Raw genomic sequence first — 24,844 nt, forward strand, 5'->3', positions numbered from 1 at the left:
ATGTTTTAAATTGTGTCCTTTTAATCTTTTAATTAGTTTTTACTGGTTTGATAACTGGTAAGAGCCCCAGAGTCACTTGGGAGGGGAGATGGGTGGCATGAAACATTAATAAACGCAGGGGGTCCTTGAATTAAGAACAGTTGATTTATACTGGAGGTTTTTTAAAGAAGAGACTGGACAGTCTCTTGTCTGAAAGGGTCTAGGGTCTCCTGCTCGAGCAGGGGGCTGGACTAGAAGACCAAGGTCCAAGGTCCCCTCCAGCTCCATCCTGATTCAGTTCATTTAGTGGCCCTTCAAAGTTAGAGCAGCAGTGGAAAAAGTGACATATGATCGTTTTTCACACTTTTTCACACTTTGGTCACAGCACCTGGTCACCTGATGAAAATTGAGAAGCTTGGAAACTGACTCGTATTTATGACGGTTGCAGCATCCCGGGGTCTTGTGATTCCCCTTTGGCGACCTTCTGACAAGCCAAGTCCACGTGGGAACCGGATTCACTTAACGACTGGGTTATTAGCTTGACAACTGCAGCGGTTCACTTAGCAGCTGTGGAGAGAAAGGTCGTAAAATGGGGTGAGCAAGTGCAGTGATTCACTTAACAGCTGCCTTTCTGGGCGAGAGAAATTTTGGGACTGACGTAAGCAATAAAGAATGGATTTTCCTGAACTGGGATATGGTTCAGGAGGCGCCTCCTGGACCCGTTTCGACATGCGGTACATCCACTCTCACCCGAAGGTTCTGCTCTACCTGTGCAGGTGAGTCACCTGTGGCCAGGTAGGGAAGAGGCTGCATTCCCAAAGGGAGGCGTCAACCTTAGACATCCTGTAAATTCAACACAGATTTCTGCTACGGTTGACTTCGTGCAAAACTGGGAAGCAAAAAAAACCCCAAATTACTTGGAGAAAGAATTTTTTTAAAAGTTCTTATTGCTATTAAAAATAACAAAGAGGGTGAGGATGTGGCCCAGATGTGCTACGGGAGGGGGGGGAAGGAATGGCTGGGCTTTCAGTGAAATGGCCGTGAAACCACCAGGGGGCGATGGAAAGGCATCCGGTTTAAAAGGCAGCACAGATGTTGCCAGCTTCACTCCCACTTCTGAATCCAGCCGTGCGCTCTGGAGAAACTTCTGGATTACAAAAGACCCAGAAGACCCAGAAGAAGAGCCTCCTTTGCCAGCGCAGTCTCTCTGCTTTGAAGAACCATCCGGATTTGCTCCGGGCCCCATCCAGCCGCTGCTTCTCTCTCTCCTCTCAGTCCAGCTGTGTCCTGCGCCTTGCAGCATCATTCAAGCAGGATGGCTAATGGGGGTCTCCAGATGTTGGGCTTCATCCTGGCTTTCATCGGCTGGATTGGCATCGTGGTCAGCACGGCCATGCCCCAGTGGAAGATCTCCTCCTACGCGGGGGACAACATCGTGACTGCCCAAGCCATTTACGAAGGCCTCTGGATGTCCTGCGTCACGCAGAGCACGGGGCAGATGCAATGCAAGGTTTATGACTCCCTGCTCAAGTTGCAAGGTAAGCCTCACCTGGGACGCCCTTCTTGAGGTGGGGGAGAAGAAGAGGGTCACCCTGGGCTGCCTTCCCACAACACGTTTCCTAGGGGTACCGAATTACTCCACTTTCTGGGGTCCAACTGTGCCCTCCGCCCATAGCTAGGCAAAGAACCTCTGCAGAATGCAGAACCAACCAGGGGTATTCATTCCTCTTATTAGTCTCATCGCTTCTCAGGGGTGACCGTGTTGGGCGAGCCCAAGTCCCTGGATGGGTGTGTGGGGGGTTGTCTCTCTGGATGAGTCAAAGACCCCGATGGGGGTCTGGGGAAGAGCGAGGCTGACAGGTGCTGCCTTACCTGAGTCCCCGTATCCTTGAGTCCAGCCTGGCTTAGATCCCTGCTGAATCTGATAAAAGAAAATATTTGTAGATTTGAACGTTTGCTGCCAAATCTTTTTGTAGTTAAGTTTAACTTTCCAAGTTTTGTAAAGTTTAAGTTTGAAAGTTTTTCAGCCATTGGCTTTGCTGATGCCAGCATCTTTACTAGTTTGCGACAGCCGAGAGTTAAATTTTCTGAAATTTTGTGCGTTGTTTGAGCCCCTACGCCTGGTGTGCCAGTAACTAGATGGAATCTTTCTCCTTTCTTATCGTCTTTACTATCTCCTCTTATTGGTATTGTGGTTGTGGTTGTTGTTGTTGTTATTATTATTATTATTACTATTATTATTATTATTATTCTGTTGCTTTGCGTGTAGTTTGAGAGCTTCTAAACCGGAGACCAACTCCTTGTGTGACACTTGGTCAAATAAAGTATTGTAACTCTACTCTAATTCTAATTCTTTCAGGTGAATATCTCGTCCAGATCCAAAGGACTGGATTGAGTCAGTTAGTCCAGCATCTGAATTAATTACCTTATTGTCCGACACACTTTTTTTGCACAAGCAGGATAAACGTTTAAGGCAACGACTATTAAAAACCTGAGCGTTTGAAAGAAATAAAGCCCACAAGCGAATTTTCTGTGTAGGTGAATCTGGCTCTTCCAGAGGCGAAGGTTTTACGCAACTGGAGAAAAAAGTCTCTGTAATTATCTTCTTCATAATATTTGTTCATGTCATGCAATAGTTTTCCAGTATCGGAGGTTTGCGTACTAACCTGCAACGGCACGTAAGAGCCGAACGATGGAGAACTTCTGCTGTCAGCAAACTTTGCAGAGTCCCTGATCGATTTGAAAACGCAACTTTTGACAGTCAGGGCGACAGTTTGACCTCGGGTTTGAATTTCACACTTTGCATTTATTAAACCCGAAATCTTACGAGCGTGCGCTTTTGAAAACTGGGCGCTGCTGGCAACAGGAAAGGCCAAACTGACATGAGAGTGAATTGCAAATACACAGGGTTGTGTTGTGTTTTGTTTATTCAGCCGAAGATGCATCCCCCCTGGAGTCACACACAGAACTGCTAAGCTCGGTTAAAACAGGGTTGTGTAGTTTGGGAGGGAGACAGTTGTGAGGACCAGAGGATCTGAGTCGGACTGAATGAGAGGGCTTTCTGCTCCTCTGTTGGGCTTTTGCAAATGATGCAAACCCTGGAACTGGGGCTGGTGGAGCCTGACGCGTCACTCTGCAGATTGTGTGGATGTAGAAGGACCTCTTTGTTTTGTTGTGCAAAAGATGGTTTTTCATCCAGGGGCAGGGACCCCAAAAGGCACCAGAGAGGTGCTTTCTTGTTCTGACTCCTCCTTCTCCCACATGCCAGAGAAACAGGGACATGATTATAAAGAAGCGCACTGTGTGCTTTTGAGTCTATGGGATTCTCAATCATCCAGGACATAGTTGTCCCAAAGGTCCTTTTCCCCCCAAAAGCCAACTGGAGTTCCTTGGGGTTTTTCCCCCCTTGAAAGCGTTTCACTTCTCATCCAAGAAGCTTCTTCAGTTCTTCAGAACATCTGGGTGGTGAACTGAAGAAGTGTCTTGGATAAGAAGCGAAACATTTTCAAGGAAAAAACCCAAGAAAGTCCAATTACTGAGCTGAGAAAGAAGGGGCTTGCCCCAAATCACTCAGCTGGCATTCATGCCTAAGGCAGGACTAGAACTCACCGTCTCCTGGTGATTGGCCCAAAGTCACCCAGCTGGCTTTCATGTCTAAGACAGAATTTGAATTCAGGGTCTGGGTGGGGATTTCTGGGAGTTGTAGTCCTCACCTCTTAACGTTGCTAAGTTTGAGAAAGAGAGGATTAACTGAAACGGCCGGATGGAGAGGGAAAGCTTATCAATCCATCATCAATGCTGAGATCCATTCCGTTCTGAGTTTTTCACTCCCTCGCTTTAAAGCAGGTTCCTGGGTTTTACATTGTTTGCGTTCCTCCCCCCCGCCCCTTCTGATGTTTTGAAATGTGCAATTTTCGGGGCCTCCTTCGAATAGCTTTGTAAACCTCCCAGAACCATTACCTTCCTGGGTGGGTTCAAAAGAGAATCAGTCACTGACCGACTGACCAAACTGAAATACAGGGGCTCAAATCAGGCACTCAAGGCGTCATTTAAGTTCCTTGGTGCAGGATATTGTTGTTTTCCGTCCCTTGTATAATAGTCTCTGGAGGGCGCAGGATAAATATGTCCTCGGAGGAAATTTTATTGGTAAATAATCTAGGAGGCGCTGAGTAGATTGACTTGGGAAGGGATTTGCCTAGCAAGGAGTTGTGGCCGAATCAGAAAAGACCTGATTCACATTTGTGGCTGGATTCAAACCCTGGGCTTCTTCGCGTGGCGGGTTGTGTTTGTGTGTGCAGGTGCGCACAAGTCCATCTTGAGTTGCAACGGGTAGCAAAGCAGTGGTTTCAACGAACAGAAGGGGTGATTCCTACGATTATAACAAGCCCGGGAAGGTGCCTGGGAGATCATCTAGTCTGACCCCCTGCCTGCTACAAACCACGATAGGAGGTCACCGTGGCGCTTGGATTGGCTTCAAGTCAAGACGTCGCCTACTTGCAATTTGGTCACACCCGACTTGATGCTTCACTGTTGAAACAAGGAGACAGCCAAAACAATTGTGTGTTTCAATCCTGGCAGCTTTCAGATGGGTGGACTCCAACTCCCAGAATTCCCTGGCCAGCTAGGGAATTCTGGGAGTTGGAGTCCACCCATCTGAAAGCTGTCAAGATTGAGAAACACTAGGTTAGACCCTCCTGTTAGCACCTTTCCTGGAAGTCAGAAGCCCTGGCTGGCTAAGTCCTGGAAAGAAACTCTGCGCATGCTCAGAGGCTCCCTCCTCCCTCCCTTTCTTGCTCCAACACTGAGTTTTAAAAGAGTTGAGAATGCTGGACCTCCTTCTCTGGTTCCTGGATGGGGAAACCTGGACCTCTGGATTCTGCACCCCAAACGTCCTGACCCATTGGGGTGGGGAGTTGCTCCTCAAGATATCAGCAAATGCACTCTGCGCATGACCAGAGGCACCCCTTGTGAGAGACTCGGAGAACCAACCCCACTTTTTCAGAAGGTCCAACAGAGTTCTTCTGGGACTCTTGAGCAAAGGGTGGTGTGCCAGCCTGATTCATATCGGCGGGAGCCTCTTTGGTCTGGGAGTCACCCCAAATTCAGTCTCAGGAAGAACCTGTCCTGCACGGCTGCCCCTCCCTCGTGCCCAGGCACACCCAGGCAGCTCCTGTTCTTGGGACCAGCCTCGATTTGAACCCTTTTCCCAGGAGCCGGAAAATGGCCCTCTGGAGGTGCCTGATGGAGTGGAGAATGCCCACCTCCTCTCTGTGCCCTCGGCTCCCTCTTTCTCCATCCTGATGAATTTTGTTCCAATTGCTTTTTTGTAACTCTTTTAAAGATGTTGATCTGTTAGGGTTACTTTGAATGCAGGAAGCTGCCCAGAATTATTTGCTATGAGACAGGCAGCAAATAAATTCAATAACTAACTAAATAACTAAATAACTAAATTGAAGAACTTTATTTGTTCTTTTAATCTTTTACAGTGTACTTAGCAGAGTGTAGAGTGCAGAACATAGAGTGTAGAAGAGAAGAGAACAGAATAGAATATAGAATAGAGTACAGTAGAGTAGACAGAATAATAGAGCAGAACAGAAAACAAAATAGAATAAAATAATAGAACAGAACAAAACAGAACAGAATAGAACATAGAGCAGAGTAGTTCTTCTTGGCCAATCTGTATGAATCCATCCAGGTGAGACGCTGGTTGGGGCACAAAAGGTGGCACAATCTGTCCAGGTAGGAGGGAAGAAATACGCAGAATATTTTGGCAACCGGGTCAGAAAAGGCGGATGAGTGGGTAGATGGTATCGCCTTCCATCTACACCGGGAGTCCCTGGGGCAGAATTGGCAGCTCTGACTCCCTCTCAGAGACAAACCCGGAGCTCCTATGCACCCCATTGCCCCGTCCAGTCTCCGCCCCCTTTTTCACTAGCAAGAGCTCCTTTTTCCATCCTATAGCCCCTCCCAGTCTCCACCCCTTTTCCCAGGAGTATCTTTATCCATCCTACGCCCCCACCCAGTCTCTGCTTTTTTTTCATGAACTATCTCCTGGCCCCACCCCATCTCCACCCCTTTTCCCCAGACCTTATCTACTCATCTCATGGCTCCGCCCAGTCTCCACCCCCTTTTTCACTAGCAGGAGCTTCTTGATCCATCCAATAGCCCCGCCCAGAGCTCCTTTATCTGTACTATGGCCCCACCCAGTGCCCACCCCTTTTCCAGGGAGCTCCTGTATCCATTCCATGGCCCTGCCCAGTCTTCACCCCCTTTCCGGGCTGAGGAATCCTGGGAGTTGAAGTTCTGAAAGTCTTAAAAGTTGCCAAAAGTGGGCACCCCTGCTTCATCCTGTAAATTCCATTCACCCCTGTAAATTCCATTGTCCTGCCTAGTCTTCGCCCCTTTATAAGAGGAGGAGCCTTTATCCAACCTATGGCCCTGCCCCTTTTCCCAAGAATGGCCACTCCCAGAGGAAATAAAAGAGGAGCAACAGGGGAGTGGAGTTTGCAGGAGACCATTAGTTTGCTTAATTGGTTCATGACTCTCCGAGGCCTCTTGCCAAGTTTTGCAGATATCAGCCTGGCAGCTCTCCCCGCCAGATAAGGTCTGTGACCGTAAATCCTCCCTCGAAAGACTTTGCTGAAGGAGCAGAATTCAGTCAATTAATAAAAGGGTTTTTTGTCGGGACAAGGAGTTTGCTTCATGGTCTTGGGAAGCCTCGGTCAGAACAGGTGTGGTCTGCTTGGATCAAGGGTTTGCAAGCACAAGCACAAGCAGAGGAATAGCATCGGGGAATTGTGCCAGATGTGGAAAAGACCCAAACGAGATGTCCTTTGGTGGACCAGCTGTGCATCGCTCTGCCAAAGTTTCTCTTCCGTTGTCTTCTGCAAGAGTCGCAAACTTTCACGTATGCCATGTGAAGTTAGACAGGTCTTCGCTTGCTTCTGGGAAGCTCCTTCTCTCCTGCTGCAGTTCCCATCGCTGGAATTTCAGCTCTTGCAAAGGTCCCTCAACCAGACCTCGGTTGCTCCCAAACCTTCCCTAGAACCTCTGCTCCATTCCCTCTGCGTCATCTTGGAAACCCACCCGCCTCTCGGGGTCCTCAAAAAGGCTGTGGGAGATGAAGGCCGCCATCACGTCATTCTGGCTCTGGGCGTCTTCCTCCCGTTTGCTGGTTGGAAGCACATCAAAGGCCTCCCGTGTTACGAAAGAAAGGCAAGGGAGCGTCACAAGCACGGGCGCCCGCTTTGGGGTATCGGTGTTGGATTGCAAAACCCATCATCCACAGAAAGGCATCGGTGGGGAAGGTCAGAGAAGCCCAGGCTGTGAGGGTGCAATGGAAAGCGGTGTCAGGCTTCCAAATAGCATCCAAAATTAAACCAGAGTCCGAGGCAAAGGATTCCTCAAAGGTCCAATTGATGAAGAGAGCCATGTTGGCACATCTGGGGAAACCCGAATCTGAAAGCTTCCCGGTTTTCCCCACCCAGTTGAAAGGCCAAGATCTTTCCTCCCCCACCCACAAGTCCATCCCACGGTCCAATCTCCCACTGCCATGTTGGCAGCTCCACCCATCCAGTTCTGGCCAGGTGCAGAAGTGCAGAGACAAAGGATGACCTTGGTTTTCTAGAAAGAATATTGTTATGGCTACATAGCATCTAACTCTGTACAATCCCCCCTCCCATTTATCCACCATAGAAAAGGCATCGTAGAATAATAGAATCTTTGGCTTTGGCAGGCCAAAGATCCAAAAGAAAAGATGGGTGCAGGTCTGACAGGTGGACTTCCAAATGCACAGTTGCACCCAGAGTGGGGGGGAGCTGAGCAGCAGATACATTCAAGTCTTCTTCACCACCGTCTTTAGTTTCTCTGACACCTTCCCCTTCTGGGGATACTCTGGTTCCTTGGTCAACCTGGGTAAATACCTGGGCAGGTTGGGTGCTAGTGAAATCCAGGCTTCAGTGAAGAGGGATAAAGTATATGGGATGAGTTAGGGCGTGATCAGGTTCAGATAAGGCAACTCAAAACCTTGATATGGTAACAGAATCTTGGAAATGTGACAAAGCTTCTCCCTCCCCTGCTTAGACTTTCAGGAGAAATAGGGAGGGTCCAGGGGTGGGATTCAAAAATTTTAGCAAGGGGTTTCTGCCCAGTGGCTGGATGGGCGTGGCTGGGTGGGTATGGCTTTTCCCGAGCCTCCGGGATGCCGAAAACAGCCTCACCATGCTCCGGAGGCCCTCTGGAGGCCAGGAACTTCCCGAACTTCCAGTAGGCTCATTTTCCACCCTCCACCAGCCTCTGTGCGCTCCCTGCACTTACCTGCATTCAAAACGGGCCGCGTGGGGACTCCTAGGAAGGGGGGGAGGGAGGGGTGGGCGGGGCCAGCCAAGAGTGAGATTTGGGGGTTCTTCAAAATCTTAGCTAGAGGTTTTCCGAAACCCCTGCGAACCCCAGCAGCCCACCCCTGGGAGGGTCCCTTCTGGGGCGCTTTCTCCAATTACCTTCCTGTTTATGACCCCGATTTCTTTTATCAAGAATCGGGCAAATTCTTAGCAGAAATCTTCACAGTGTGTGCTAAACTCAGGTGGGGTAAGCCATGAAACCTCTGCAAGAAGACCACCAAGGTCAGAGGGCACCGAGGGTCCCACCGTCCCCTCCTCTCTGCAGACTTCACTCCCTTGGAGTTCTGATGATGTTACCCAGTCAGGTAATGAAATGTCTGCAAGAAAACCGTCAATCTCAGAAAGCATCCAGGACACCATGGCTCACTTCCCCCTCCTCCTCTCCGCAAACCCCGCTCCCTTCTAGCACTGATGATGTTCCCTAGTTGGGTTATGAAATGTCTGCAAGGAAACCACCAAGCTCAGAGAGCACCAGGGGTCCCATAGTTCTCCTTCTCTTTATCTTTCCCCTTCTCCTCCCTCTTCTGCACAAACTCCTCTTTCATCTAGCACTGATGATGTTCCCTAGTTGGGGCTGTGAAGTGTCTGCAAGAAATCTACCAATCTCAGACAGCACCAAGGACACCCCAGTCCTCCTCCTCCACTCCCCACTCACAGATCCAAGTCCCTTCTAGCACTGATGATGTTCCCTAGTTGGGTAATTAAATGTCCACAAGAAAACAACCAAGTTCAGAGAGAACTCACAAGCACTGTCCTCCTCCTCCTCCTCCTCCTCCTCCTCCTCCTCCTCCTCCTCCTCCTCCTCCTCCTCCTCCTCTCTCCACTCACACCCCCAACTCCCTTCTAGCACTGATGATGTTACTTAGTTTGGGTCATGAAGGAAGCTCAGAGAAGCATCAAGGACCCACTAAGACAGATGTGGAGTGTAGCCATTTCCGGTAGCAGAGGCACCGCAGGCCAGATCTAAGCATCTGTGGCCTGGATCTGGCCCCCGGGCCTTGAGTTTGACACCCCTGTGCTGGTGGCTTTCCCTGCCGTTGCTATTTAAGCCTTTTGGAGGCTCAAACCCTTTCATTTAAACTCCAGCCAGCGCCGTCATCTTGCAAAGAAGCAATTGGGGGCTTAAGAGCAACTTTGGGGGTTTCACGGAGCACAGACTGAGGGGGGGGGCATCAGATGTTTCCCGCAATCCTTGCCTTCTTGGTTTCCCCCCCACGACGGATCCCCCGTGCAACTAAGCAGAAGCAGATGTCCAGGTCCCGATATTCATCAGGGTTGGGAAGAAAATAGTCCTAAGTGGGGAAATGTATCCTAGGAACATAAATCTTCCTTTCGGGGCCTCCCAGCCTCCCACCCCGGGGTTGCTGGAATCCAGGAAAGGGATGTTACTTTTGGCGCATCTGGTGGCCACAGCTGGCTGTTGGCTATTTGCCCAGCCCCTCGAGCTGTTTTTGAAGGGGTAGCTGGTCCCTTGGGACAGTTTCCGGCTGCACCTTCTTCCCCGCCCTTGCAAAGCCGTGGAGGGCGCATTCCTGACCCACCAGCAGCTGCTTCTTCTCCTGGCTGGCTGTTTGTGGAGCCAGCTGAGAGGGTGCAGCTTTTGCAAAACGGAATGTGCGAAGGCCTCGCCCTGTTCGAGTCCTCCAAAGGATTCCAGGAACAATACGCGGCAGTCCGGTGGGGGCCAAGAAGAAGAGGTGGGACAATTTTGGGAAGAAAGACACCATCCGGATGGAGAGGAGGAGAGCAAAACTCATCAGGGGGAGATCAGACTGTTCGCTGGGCATCACCTGAGGTCCAACGCCCAGTAACAGTCAGCTAGGGATACAGATTGCAGATTAACAGAGTCGGAAGGGGTCTTGGAGGTCATCTAGTCCACCCACCCCCAGCCTAAGCAGGAGACCCTAAATACCATTTCTGACAGATGGTAATCCAGTCTCTTCTTGAAAGCCTCCAGGGATGAAGCTCCCACAACTTCCGAAGGCAACTTCTGTTCCATTGAATATAGAATAACAGAATTGGAACGGACCTTGGAGGTCACTTAGTCCAATCCCCCCCCCCCCAAGCAGGAGGCCCTACCCCATGTCTGACCAATGGCAGTCCAGTCTCTTCTTGAAAGCCTCCAGGGATGAAGCTCCCACAACTTCCGAAGGCAACTTCTGTTCCTTTGGTTGATTGTTCTCCCTGTCAGGAAATTCCTCCTTATTTCCAGGTTGAATCTCTCCTTGGTCAGTTTTCATTCATTCTTCCTTCTCTGGCCTTCGGGGGCTTTGGAAAACAGCTTGACCCCTCTTCCTCCTGTCTGTGGCAGCCCCTCAAACATTAGAACACCTAGGTGATATTTGCCCACCTGGAGCCTCAGCCCAGCCAGGCTAAGGACCTCCATCCGGTGTGGCCCTTGGGGGGAAGAAGGAGGGTCCCCCGTGGCCCTCCAGGGACCAATTGCTGCTTTTTCTGGGTTCAGGGGCGGTGCAGGAAATCAGGCCAGGGAATCTAGAACTCCCAAGGCAGCCGAAACGACCTCTCTGCGAGATAAGTATTAGGTTTGGCCTCCCAACGGTTTTTTTAAGACAATTACTGGCATTTTTTGCACCATCATTCATTTCCTGTGTATTTTTTAAAAAATAGCCAGTATTTGGCCAATTACCTGTACTCCTTTGGGTGGGGAGAAAAATGGACCTGCAACTTCGTCTTTAAGAAAAACTTCCCTCTGCACAACGCAGGTTGTAAAGTCACTAGCGAAATTAGTTAACTAACTTAAGGACTGTGGTGATTCACTTAACAAGAGAGGTCATAAAGCAGGGCAAAATTCACTTAACTGTCTTGCTTAGTGACCGGAATTTGGGGCCGAATTGTGGTCATACGTCAAGGACTGCCTGTACTCCTTTTTCCTCCTATTCCATCTCAGGTAAATTGGGATGAGAGAGAAGGACTGACCCCAATGTCACACAGCTGCTTTTGTGCCTAAGGGAGGACTAGAACTCGTTGCCTCCTGGTTTCTAGCCTGGTGCTTTAACCACTGGACTAGACCAAACCATCCAGCCAAACGCTGCATTGGTTTATTGGGAAGGTGTTTAGAACCATGTTTTTCACTTTTAAAGCAAGGGTGGGGGGGGACGATGGACCTTTTAGGACTTGTGGACTTCAACTCCCAGAATTCCTGAGACACAGTAACGTGGCTGGCTCAGGAATTCTGGGAGTTGAAGTCCACAAGTCATAGAGGGACCATCGTTCCCCACCTCTGTTTTAAAGGCAGGTGGTAGATTTGAAGTGCTGGGATGGAGCTGGGTGGTGGGTTTCCCCTCCTCTTCCATCTTCATGACTCTGGAGTCTTCAAGACGATCTTCTGCGGTTGAGATCAAGAATGTTGGCTTAGCTGCTGCTCCATAGACCACTTGGAGAACATGGTTGGTAGTGTTTGCTCAGGAGGCACGTGGTGAGTGGCTCCCCAGAAACCCCATCTCAGTTACCCGTTATCCTGGGATGTCCTCTGTCCTTCTGGAGCCAGAAGGTCCTCCTCCTCCATCACCACCTCCATAATTCCTTCTCGTTCTCTTTCTCTATCACCTTCTCCTTCTCCTCCATCAGTTCTCTTTCCCCTTCTCCTCTTTCTCCTCCACCAGTTCTCTTTCTCCTTCTCTTCTCTTTCTCCTCCACCAATTCTCTTTCCCCTTCTCCTTCTCTTCTCTTTCTCCTCCACCAATTCTCTTTCCCCTTCCCCTTCTCTTCTCTTTCTCCTCCACCAGTTCTCTTTCCCCTTCTCCTTCTCTTCTCTTTCTCCTCCACCAATTCTCTTTCCCCTTCCCCTTCTCTTCTCTTTCTCCTCCACCAGTTCTCTTTCCCCTTCTCCTTCTCTTCTCTTTCTCCTCCACCAGTTCTCTTTCCCCTTCCCCTTCTCTTCTCTTTCTCCTCCACCAGTTCTCTTTCCCCTTCCCCTTCTCTTCTCTTTCTCCTCCACCAGTTCTCTTTCCCCTTCTCCTCCTTCTGCTCCACCAGTTCTCTTTCTCCTTCTCTTCTCCTTCTCCATCAGCATTTCTCCTTCTCCTTTCCCTCTACCAATTCTCATCCTCCTCCACCAGCTTGCCTTCTCCTCAACCAGTTCTCTTTTTCTTCTCTTTCTCCTCCATCAATTCTCCTTCTCTTTCTTCTTCTCCTCCTCCCCCAGAAATTCTCCTTCTCTTCCTCCTCCTCCTCCTCTCCACCAGATCTCCTTCTCCTTCTTCTCCTTGTCCGTCTCCTTCTGCTCCTCCACCAGTTTTCCTTCTCCTCCTTCTCCTTCCCTTCAAACGCCAAGTCTTAAAAAGAACAGTACTAGGACTAGTAATGTCTTTCGAAGTGTCCGCAGCAGAAAGATGGCTACTTCGGCCGTGGAGTGCCGAGCATCTAATTATTCTTGGGGCAGGAACTTCCTGTCCACAAGAAGAAATGAGCAATGGCTTCTGAGGAAACGTTCTTGGGGGGACACCATGAAGGGCAGGAGGTGACTAAGAATGGGAATCAGAATCCCATTCCAAAGATGACAACAATGGTGGGGATAACATTTGTTTTCCCTCCGTCTTCTGAGAACTTCAGATGCGGATGGAGGGTGCCCAAACACCACGTCCCACTGGGAACATGAAGGCTTTTCTGCACTTCTCTGATCCTGACTCTGGATTTAATTTAGAGCCAACACCCTGAACAACAAGGAAGCTGTTGACAGAAGGAGTCCAGTGCTGAGATCTAAGGCAGCTTCTGAAGCCCCCTGGCAAAGTCCCGCTCCTGCGGAGGAAGGGTGTGGGGTGTCCAGGAATCCATAACTTGTTCCACTTTCCTTCTTTCAAGCTGCTGCTTGGCTCTTTCACAAGGTCTCCCCCCAGGCGGGTGGGCTCCCTGTTGCTGAATCTTGCACTGGTTGATACAAAATCAGGACAGTCCAAGTAGTCCTTTTCTTTTAAATCCACAGTGGGGAGACGAATTTCCACTACTTAGGAAGAATAACAAGAGTTGAGAGGAACTTTGGAGGTCTTCAAGCAGGAGACCCTATATACCACTCTAGACAAACAGCTGCCCAATCTTTCTTAAAACCTCCAGTGTTGGGGCGTTCACAACTTCTGAAGGCAACTCCTCTTCCACTGGTTAATTGTCTCACTGTCAGGAAGTTTCTCCTTAGTTCTAGGTTGCTTCTCTCCTGCATTAGTTTCCATCCAATGCTTCTTATCCTGCCCTCGGGTGCCTCGGAGAATAGTTGGACCCCTTCCTCTTTGGAGCAGCCGCTCAATTATTGGAAGACCCTCCTAGCTCTTCTTGCCTCTAGACTCCCCCTACCCAATACCTGCAACTTCTTCAGAAGGCCTCCAAGGTCCCTAGTAGCTCTGTTACTCCATTCATCCTTTCTGTTGCTCTTCCCTGCAGCCTTTCCAGGGTCTCTATGTCCTTTTTTATAATATGGTGACCAAAACTGGATGCAATATTTCATGCGTGGCCTTACTGAGGCCTTATAGAATGGCCCTAACACTTCACCGCATCTTGATTCTATTCTTCTGTAAGAAGGGAGAGGGTGCCCGAGTGAGTTGCACCCTATTTCATGACCCTTCTTGTCGTGGTGGTTAAGGGAACCATGAGGTCATTGAGCAAATCCGGTTCCTCCCTTGAACTTTGCTTGTCCGAAACTAGCTGGGAAGGTCGTAAAGGACAGTCACCTGAACCCAGGACAGAGGGCACCTGTGACTACCGTGTTTCCCCCAAAATACAACATGTCCTGATAATAAGGCCGTGCCACATTTTTCGGGTGGGCAAAAAATGTAAGCCCTTCCCTGAAAATAAGCCCCCTGGACAACTGCCCCCTCCCTCCAGCCAGGCACAGCGCCGCTCACCGACCTAGCAGTATCCCGAAGACGCCAAGCTGCAGGAACGGGGTGGGGGTGGGGCAAAGGCTCGCGTTGCTTGGCGCCTTCGGGACACCGCTAGGTGGGTGAGTGGCGCTGTGCCCAGCTGGAGAGGGAGGTTGCGTGAGCAGCTTTTCTTCTCCCCACTCGCGCACCTCCCAGCCTCAGGACGCCCTTGCCCAACTCTCCCTGCAGAGCCAGGGCATCTCCGCTGCTGCTGCTGGCGCATGGCTTTTTCTGCGGCTTCCAAAGCACGGAGGTAGGATGCCGAGCCTCCTGGGAGTTGCCACTCTGGGAATACGCTCTATGGTTGTACGCTCTGGGTGTGCGCTCTGCCTCAGCCAGCCCACAACCATAGAGCATACTCCCAGAGAGGCCGCTGCCGAAAGACTCGGTGGCTGTGGATCTCCGGAGTTTGGAAGCCGGAGAATAGGTTATGCTCGGAGCCCTGCAGGGAGAGCCGGGCCAGGGCATGGTGAGGCTGGGAGGCACACCAGCTGGGGACGGAACAGGCGCTTGCGCAACCTCCCTTTCCACCCGGGCAGAGCGCCATGCGCTGACCTGAGGGTATCCCGAATGGGTCAAGCCGCGGGAGCTGCGGGGGAGGGCAGAGCACCAGGCGGCTTAGCCCCCTTGGGATATCACTGGGTCGGTGGGTGGCGCTCTGCCCAGCTGGAAAGGGGGGTTGTCGGGTGGCTGCTCGTGAGCGTGGTCACCTCATGGCCGGTATGTTGCGCTGCTGCAACAGCCGTTTGCCCCTGAGGCTCTGCCTGGCTCTTTGGGTGCCCGCTCGCAAGAGAGCAGCCACCTGGCAACCCCAAAACAATAACCTCCCCCCCCAATAATAGGACCCAATCAATATTTGGGGGGGGTGTCAAAAGAAAATAAGACCCTGTCTTATTTTCGGGAAAGCAGGGCATGTGGCAGAGAAAAGAAGGGTTAGTCCAGGCGTGGGGAATGATGGGCTTTGGATGACTTGTGAACTTCAAGTCCCAGAATTCCTGCACCAACCATGCATGGTTCCCGACCCTTGCTCAGGAATTCTGGGAGTTGGAGTCCACAAGTCATAAAAGGGCCATTGATCCCCAGACTTACGTGAGAGCCTGAAAGTAGGTGTGGACCAGAAATTCTCTTTTCTTCCTCCAGAGAAGACGTTTGGGGTGTGAGCATCAGGGTTGGGCTGGATGAAGACTTGAGAGTGAGACCACCAGGGAAGTTGCAGAAACCATGCCAGAAAAAGTCCCTTCCCTGCTGTTTTCCAACAGGAAAACTGGACGGATGAAGCTTGCATGCAAAATGAAGCCGAACTATACAACATCAACACCAAAAGAAGTGGAAACCAGTGAAGGGGGTGTGTGCAGAGCCCCGTTCGTTACTTCGGATGGTCTGCAGCTGCCTCTCATTAAGGTCTTTAATGGTGGTTGTTCTTTCGAGGCCTCCTGGGAAGAGGGTGATTAAGACATCCATTACCAAATGTGCGGAGGTACACAAAACGATGCTTCAGAATTTGCACACATCTGAGGCTCTAAATCCTGATTTAGTTCAGGTGGAAACAAGAGGGTTAACCATTGGCTCGCCAGTCCTTGATTTACAATTGAGTCCAAAATTCCCATTGCTAAGTGAAACCGTTCTTAAGTGAGTTTTGCTCCATTTTACGACCTTTGTTGCCACGGTGGTTAAGCAATTCATTGCCGTTGTTAAGTTAGTCACATGGTTGTGAAGTGAGTCCCAGCTTCCCCCTTGACTTTGCTTGTTGGAAGGTCGCAAAAGGGGATCACGTAAGCCTGGGACACTGCAACCGTCATAAATGCATGCCAGTTGCCAAGCCTCTGGATTTGGATCCTGTCACCAAGGGGATGCTGCAATGGCTAAGCGTGAAAAAGAGTCCTGTCCCTTTTTCCAGTGCATGTAACTCTGAATGGTCACTAAGTGGACTGATGCAAATCGAGGACTACCTGTCTGGAAATTTGCAAGGATTCTGAAGATTTGGCCCCGTTGCTGGCTGAGGAAGGAATAACAGAACATGAAGTCTTATAAAACCTCTCTCAAAACTATCAGGATGGTATCACTGCCCCACAATGCCAAGCACAAAAGACCACCTGACCTGGGTCTTTTGAACCAGTTTCAGGATTGCCAGTGTGGTGGTGCTTTTGCATTAAACTTAAAGCAACATTGGCTAAAACGTATGAAGAACGGTTGCAGGAACTGGGTATGTCTAGTTTAATAGAAAGAAGGACTAGGGGAGACATGATAGCAGTCTTCCAATATCTCAGGGGTTGCCACAAAGAAGAGGGAGTCAAGCTATTCTCCAAGGCACCTGAGGGTAGAACAAGAAGCAATGGGTGGAAACTAACCAAGGAGAGAAGCAACTTAGAACTGAGGAGAAATTTCCTGACAGTGAGAACAATTAATCAGTGGAACAGAAAATGCCTCCAGAAGTTGTGAATGCCCCAACACTGGAAGTCTTTAAGAAGATGTTGGATAGCCATTTGTCTGAAACGGTATAGGGTTTCCTGCCTAGGCAGGGGTTGGACTAGAAGACCTCCAAGGTCCCTTCCAACTCTGTTATTCTATTCTATTCTATTCTAAAGAGTGCAGAGAAGAGCAACAAAGAGGATTAGGGGACTGGAGACTAAAACCTATGAGGAACGGTTGCAGGAACTGGGTATGTTTAGCTTAAGAGAAAGAAGGACCAGGGGAGACATGATAGCAGTCTTCCAATATCTCAGGGGTTGCCCCAAAGAAGAGGGAGTCAAGCTATTCTCCAAGGCACCTGTGGACAGAACAAGAAGCAATGGGTGGAAACTAACCAAGGAGAGAAGCAACTTAGAACTGAGGAGAAATTTCCTGACAGTGAGAACAATTAATCAGTGGAACAGAAAATGCCTCCAGAAGTTGTGAATGCCCCAACACTGGAAGTTTTAAAGAAGATGTTGGATAGCCATTTGTCTGAAACGGTGTAGGGTCTCCTGCCTAAGCAGGGGTTGGACTAGAAGACCTCCAAGGTCCCTTCCAACTCTGTTATTCTATTCTATTCTATTCTATTCTAAAGAGTGCAGAGAAGAGCAACAAAGAGGATTAGGGGACTGGAGACTAAAACCTATGAGGAACGGTTGCAGAAACTGGGGATGTTTAGTTTAATGAAAAGAAGGACCAGGGGAGACATGATAGCAGTCTTCCAATATCTCAGGGGTTGCCACAAAGAAGAGGGAGTCAAACTATTCTCCAAGGCACTTGAGGGTAGAACAAGAAGCAATGGGTGGAAACTAACCAAGGAGAGAAGCAACTTAGAACTGAGGAGAAATTTCCTGACAGTGAGAACAATTAATCAGTGGAACAGAAGTTGCCTCCAGAAGTTGTGAATGCCCCAACACTGGAAGTTTTAAAGAAGATGTTGGATAGCCATTTGTCTGAAACGGTATAGGGTTTCCTGCCTAGGCAGGGGGTTGGACTAGAAGACCTCCCAGATATCTTCCAACTCCATGCTTGCTTAACATGCAGCAGTTATAATGATGGAAAACATTCTCCCTAATAAGCTTTTTCAGCTTAGTAGGTTTTGCAAAAGTAGCCCTTGAGTTTAGCATCTCAGCAACCTTCTGGGACTCCTAAACATCTTCCAGAGGTCAACTGGCTGCCCACTAATAATGGTATCTCCTGCCCAGAGCTGAGGGCCCAATGGTCGCCTGTCTCCCTTAGCACATGGAGACACTACCAGTGTGAAGTGTCACCTTGGGGACTCGTCTGTTGAAGCCCTCTATGGTTGTACAAGAAGAGACAGAGCTACCAAACTCACGTGAGATTACTTAATCTCAGAAGGGAGAATGCTGAAGAATGCAGAATACGTGGGTCCTTTGGTGCTCCTTGAGTTTGGTTGCTTTCTTGTGGATGATTCATCACCCAGCTAGGTAACATCATCAGGACCAGAAGGGAGGGGGTTAGTGAAGTGGAAGGAGAGGGGAGGAGGAGGAGGAGGAGGAGGGGAGGAGGAGGAGGAGGAGGAGGAGGAGGAGGAGGAGGAGGAGGAGGAGGATGGTGACTGTGGGGTCCTTGGTGTTTTCTGACCTTGGCTGTTTTCTTGCAGATGTTTCATTACCAACTTAGGTAACAACACCAGTGCTAGAAGGAGGTGGAGTTTGCTCTCTGTTTATATACACTATAACCCCACTCCCTGGTGGCATGATGATGTTACCTAATTTGGTAATGAAATGTCTACAAGAAAACAACCAAGCTCAGAGAGCATTTAGGAATGACATGAAGAAATAAATTCTCTGGTGACCTAATATGGCTGCTACAACGCATTCAAACAAATCTGTAGATTATCCCATCTAGATAAGGCATCAGCCCATTAGTCCTTTAAGGAAAGGGGTTTAATTGAATAGAAGGGGGGAGGCAGGTATGGTCCTATCTGAAGGTGTGTCCTAGTAGAACAGGATAAGATAAGTTTCTTTCAGCCTGAAAGCTGTAGAGAATCTCAGTCCTCTTGTCCCAAACTTGCTTTTTTTTTTCAAGAGGCAACTGGACTTTATTGTTTTTTTCTTTTGAAGACATTTCGCTTCTCATCCAAGAAGCTTCTTCAGCTCTGACTGGATGGCTGGGAATGGAAGGGTTGACGCTCCTTGCAGACAGCTGGTCATTTGCATCCTTTGAGAGGGTCCTTGAGGCCACCTGAAGGTTTTACTTGTGTCCTCAGGAGGGTCACCTGAGTGGTGCAAATGGTTCCTGTAGTCTGCAATTTTTTCCCTCTGGAAATCCCCCCCTACTCCCACCCCCTTCAAAGGGTCTTCGTCCCAAATTGCGTAGCTAAAAGTCTGCAGAGATTCTCCGTCCTCCAGGTCTAGTTGTCCCAAAGGGGCTTTTTTCAGGAGGCACCTGGACTTCCTTGTTTCTCCTTTTGAAGACGTTTCGCTTCTCATCCAAGAAGCTTCTTCCGCTCTGACTGGATGGTGGGGAATGGAAGGATTTATCAGCCTGGGATGTTGGAAAAAGCTTCCCACCTGATCCCACTGTTGGTCCTTCAGTCCGTGTGGATGTAAAACCATGTTCTTCCTCTCTTTTTCAGGCAGCCTGCAAGCAACCAGGGCCTTGATGGTGTCCAGCATCATTTTGGGTCTCATTGGATCTTTTGTCTCCATGATTGGCATGAAATGCATGAAGTGCTTGGAAGACGAATTAGTCAAGAAGTCAAGGATGGCCATTCTGGGAGGTGTCATCTTCCTCATTTCAGGTGAACACCATCTTTCTTCTTTAAATCCAGGTCTATGGACTCGCTGTGGCTTGCCGGGGGCCAGCAGAGAGCAGAGTGGGACAGTGAGGAGGTTGGGGAGGAACCCGGGCCAGTCCTGGGGGGCTGAGGAAAGCTCAGGCGAGGAAGGCTCTGCCTCGGAGACAGAGAGGGAGAACTAGACAGCAGTGAGGCAGAGGAACAGCTGGAGCCTGTTCCCAGTGTGCGCATGCGCAGAGCTGCCAGAAGACAAGAACAACTAAGAAAGCAGAGTTGAGTAATCCACACCTTGGAGGTGATTGGACCCTCCCAGAGGAAACAAAAGAGGAGTGAAGGGGGAGGGGGCTTTTGCAGGAAACAATTTGTTCCTTCTGTTGTGTCAAGAGTGGGAAGTTCTCTTTGTGACTCTAAGAGACTCTCTGCCAAGTTTTGCTTTGCCCTGAGTTTGGAAACTATCTGGCAGCTCTCCAAGCGAGATAAGGTTCGTGTGGATAAACATTCCTCTGAAAGACAGTCTGCTAAGCCTTGCTGACTGTGAGTGAATTCACAGTCATGTAAATAAAAGAGGACCCAGACTCCGCTTCTTGCTTTCTAAGGAAGCCTGGGTCAGAAGAGGACCAGGGTTTGCCTTGGTCCTTGTGTTGTTTTGTGATATTGCAAAGAGACTTCGGTATGGAAGCCACCAGAGATGAGCTGGTAGGTTGGATTCCTGGGAAAGAGTGATACAAATGGAAAATCGACCGTCTGTAGGATCTGGGTGGAGAGAAGGTCCCTAATCTGAGGTCAGCCTTGGTGACCTTAAGGCCGGTGGGTGGACAGTGGCTGACTTGGAGATGACTTGGGAATCCCAAACATCTCATCTGAAATCCAAGAGAGGAGACAACCTGGGTGTAAATCTGTCCAATGAATGGCCTGCCCAAGACACAAACAGGGGAAGTCCTACTTTGCAATGCAAGATGTTGGCCAACCTTCCTCAAAGAAGGTTCCTCCAGTTCTGTAAACAATGGAAGAGGGTCTACGGAGTTGTGATATCTCTGAAGGCTTTGAAGAAGAGGCTGGACGGCCCCTTCTCACGATGGTTTCCTTGGTTTCATGGCACATTGCAGGAGGTTGCATGAGATGAGAGCTTCTCAAGGGTGGTCAACCTGAAGGAGAGTGGACTCCAACTCCCAGAGTTCCCCAGCCAGGGAATTGTGGGAGTTGGAGTCCACCCAACTTCAAGTTGACAGACCTGAGACATACTCTATGTCAGAGGTCTCCAACCTTGGCAACTTTAAAACTTGTGGATTTCACGCAAAGCTGACTGAGGAATACTGGGAGTTGAAGTCCACAAGTCTTAAAGTGGCCAAGGTTGGAGATCCCTGCTGTATGTGTCCCAAACTATAATTCTGTTATTCTAGATTTATTGAAGTTAAGTTCTTATATTATGTCCAACACATCTGGAAGGGTGCCATCTTGACTGAGGAAAGCTGGTGTGAGTTGACTTCACAATACCTCTTCCTTCTCTCCTTCCTTCCTTCCTTCCTTCCTTCCTATAGGTTTTGCTGCCTTAGTGGCTGCCTCCTGGTATGGCAACCTTGTTGCACAGGACTTTTTCAACCCCTTCACACCCGTCAACACCAGGTAAGTCAGATCTCAATGAAACTCTGGCCTCAACTGATGGGGTGGGGCAGAAAGATCTCCACTGAAATTTGGATTCATGGTTGACCCTCTGCTGATGGAATAACAGAGTTGGAAGGGACCTTGGAGGTCTTCTAGTCCAGCCCCCTGATCAAGCAGGTGACCCTATACCATTCTGGACCATTAGCTGTCCGTCTCTTCTTAAAGCCCTCCGGTGACGGACCACCCATAACTTCTGGAGGCAAGTTGTTCCACTGATTGATCGGCAGGAAATTCCTCCTTAATTCCAGGTTGCTTCTCTCCTTGATTAGTTTCCACCCATTGCTTCTTGTCCTGCCTTCTGGTGCTTTGGAGAATAATTTGACACCCCCCCCCCTTCTTTGTGGCAGCCCCTTAAAATAATAGAACATTGCTATGGTATCACCCCTAGTCCTTCTCTTCATTAGACTTCATTAGATCGTCCTTTTGCTAGTCTCAATATCTTTTTCATATCACGATGACTAAAACTGGATGCCGTATTCCAGGTGTGGTTGTCCTAAGGCTTTGTAAAGAAGCACTAATACTTCACGTGATTTTGATTTCATGCCTCTGTTGATACAAGCAAGGGTTGCATTCGCTTTTCTGGCTCCCACCGTACACGGCTGACTCATATTTCATTGATCACCCACTACGATTCCAAGATCCCTTTCACAGTGACTGTTTCTAAGCTAGGTTTCACCTAACCTATATTTGTAGCTTTGGCTTTTCCTGCCCAGGTGTAAAACTTGGCTTTTCTCCTCATTAAATGTCCTGTTGTTGGATAACGTCCATTGTCCAAGTCTGTCAAGATCTCTCTGGATCCTGAGCTTCGTCTTCTGAGCTGTTGGCTGTTCCTGCCAGCTTAGTGTCTCACCTGCAAATTGGATGAGTTCCCCTTTTGCTCCCTCATCTACTCTATGTCATTCATGAAGATATTGAGGAGTCCTGGGCCTAAGACGGAGCCTTGGGGTGCCCCACTGCTTGCTTCCCTCCATGTGGATGCACCACCATTAAGGACTCCTTGTTGAGTATGGTTTGTCAGCCAGTTACAAGTCCATCTGGTGGGGATGCTATCTTCTATCCCACATTTTTCTAGCTTACCGAGAAGTAGTTTGTGGTCTTCTTTGTTGAATGCCTTACTGAACTCTAAGTATAATATGTTCACATCATTTCCCTGGTCTACTAATGTAGTCACTTTGTCAAAGCATGAAATAAGATTGGTTTGGCATGATCTGTTTTTAACCAACTCGTTCTGGCTTCCCAAAAAGACCGTGGTTTCTCCTTGTCCCCTGCCCAGGCCACCTGCTTCAAGCTGTGTTGCTGCCGTTGGCCAGAGAAAGTCTAAAATTAATTTCCAAGGAGGCATATGCGCAATCTGCTACATTGTGAGGCTCTGTGCTCCCTCCGCCGCCCTTTCACAGCTCAGCCATGTTCACCAGACCTAATGTGTGCCCTGGGAAAAGCCCGTGCCAAGAGGGGAGTTTGTGCAATTCCTCCCTCACTTTAGAATCTCATCAGGCCTCCCGCTTTAATCCTCGCCACTTCAAGGAAGGCAGCCAAGGCACGCATGCTGAAACCTGTGGGTCATGTGGCCTTGTGTGTGGAATCTGGGAACCAGCCAAAGAACGTGAATGAGGGAACAGCAGATTCTAAAGCGATGTCAGAATCAAAAGCAGGGATGTTTACACCTGCAGAGAGAAGGGAGTGGGAGAAATGACTGGGAGAAAGAGCTACGCTAGTGTTTCTCAATCTTGGGCCACTTAAAGATGGGTGGACTTTAGAGGGTCCCCTGTTTGCACAGGGGCTTGGGCAAACAGAATAACAGAGTTGGAAGGGACCTTGGAGGTCTTCTAGTCCAACCCCTGCTCAAGCAGGAGACCCTATTCCATTTCAGACAAATGCTTGTGCAATCTTTTCTTTAAAACCTGCTGTGATGGAGCACCCAAACGTTCTGGAGGCAACTTCTGTTCCACTGGTTGATGGTTCCCACTGTTAAGAAACTTTTCTTTAATTCAAGGTTGCTTCTCTCCTTGATTAGTTTATATCTGTTGCTTCTTCTCCTGCCTTCAGGGGTTTTGGAGAATAATTTGACTCCCTCTTCTTTGTAGCAACCCCTGAGATATTGGAACACTGCTATCAGGTCACCCCTGGTCCTTCTTTTCCTTAAACTAGACATACCCAGTTCCTGCAACTCTTCTTCATATGTTTGAGCCTCCAGTCCCCTAATCCTCTTGGTTGTTCTTCTCTTCACTCTTTCTAAAATCTGCACATCTTTTTTATAATACGGTGACCAAAACTGGATGCAGTATCCCTGGTGTGGCCTTCCCAAGGCCTTATAAAGTGGTATTAAGACTTCACGTGATCTTGATTCTATCCCTCGGTTGATGCAGCCTAGGATTGCGTTGGCCTTTTTGACAGCAGCCAAACACGGCTGGCTCGTATTGAAGCGATTGTCCAGTAGGACTCCAAGATCCCTCTCACAGAAGACCTCCAAGGCCCCTTTGTTATTCGGTTATTTTGTGTGCCACCAAATAAAGAACTGAACTGATGGATTGTTCCACCTCTTTCTTGGACTTCGACTGACCGTCTCTTTCCTCCTCAGGTTTGAATTTGGCCAGGCGCTTTTCATTGCCTGGGCAGCGTCCTCCCTGAGCATCTTGGGCGGCGCCTTCCTTTGCTGCTGGTGCCCCCGGCAAGAGACCTCCTACCCCCCGACTCGGGCGTACCCCACGTGTGTCCCCTCCACCGGAAAGGATTACGTATAATCTGACGGGAAAGGATGACGTGAGATGTTGGCATCGGACGACTCCAAGGGACATTGCTTTACTCCTGCCCTGCGCTGAGCAGACCAATCCTGCTTTGGCACACCGCCTTCGCCCACCCCGCCCATAAGTGAACTGTGCCCCTCTGTATCCCTGCACCCATTTCTGTTCCTGGCCGGGTTCTGCTCTCGTCCCCAGTAGGAAAACTGAGGAAAGGATTCACCCAGAAATCAAACAGGCAGACGTAGGGAACACCCCTTTCTCTTGGGGAGAGGACCGACAAGGCCGCCATTCCCTTTTCGGACCCTTCTTCCCTCTCTTAAGGATGGACAATCTTCCTCTCTCTCTTCGAAACCTTGCAATAGATTTCTCTCAAAGGGCCAGAAGAGAGGGGGGTGTCAAAGCAGACGGGGGGGGGGGGCAATCTCCCAGAGGAAGGTCCCCTGGAAGAACTTACAAGTAGTCCTCGCCTTACGACCACCCTTGAGCCCAAAATGCCTCTTGCTCAGTCAGTGGCTAAGTGAGGTTTGCCCCATTTTGCGACCTTTTTCACCAGCGCCGTTAAGTGAATCGCTGCATCCATTAAGTGAGTCACACGGTTGTGGCGTGAATCTGTTGTCCCACAGACTTTGCTTGTCAGAAGGTCGCAAAAGGCAAAAGCAACGGCTGTAAATAAAAGTCCCTTGCCAAACATCTGGATTTCAATCACATAAACACGGGGATGCTGAGACGGTCTTAAGCACGGCCATAAGTAGCTTTTTTCAATGCTGTCGTAACTCGGAGTGGCCACTAAATGAACTATCGTAAGTCGAGGACTACTTGTATTCTGCGCACGAATGTGCTGGAGGTTCCCTCCCTCCCTGCAGACCCCCAAATGGACAAAGGTGTGAGGAGCAGAGCACAGGGCTACCGAGACCCCCATCGGCACGGGTGGGATTCTGCCTTGTAAGAAGGCAGACGGAAGGACCCCTCCTCCATGCG

The 24,844-nt window shown here is 49.4% G+C and overlaps 1 protein-coding gene across 1 annotated transcript; it reads left to right on the top strand.

Moving 5' to 3' along the window:
• The first annotated feature begins 1,099 nt into the window (after window positions 1-1,099).
• On the top strand, window positions 1,100-24,069 carry CLDN1 (claudin 1). Its single transcript, XM_081955288.1, has 4 exons — window positions 1,100-1,517; window positions 19,302-19,466; window positions 21,002-21,086; window positions 23,704-24,069. Exons 1-4 carry the CDS (start codon window positions 1,295-1,297, stop codon window positions 23,864-23,866), a joined length of 636 nt encoding a protein of 211 aa, XP_081811414.1. The 5' UTR covers window positions 1,100-1,294; the 3' UTR covers window positions 23,867-24,069.
• Window positions 24,070-24,844: the final 775 nt, after the last annotated feature.

This window comes from Natrix helvetica (assembly GCF_964273705.1).
Source record: "Natrix helvetica genome assembly, chromosome: 5".
Taxonomy (NCBI): Eukaryota; Metazoa; Chordata; class Lepidosauria; order Squamata; family Natricidae; genus Natrix; species Natrix helvetica.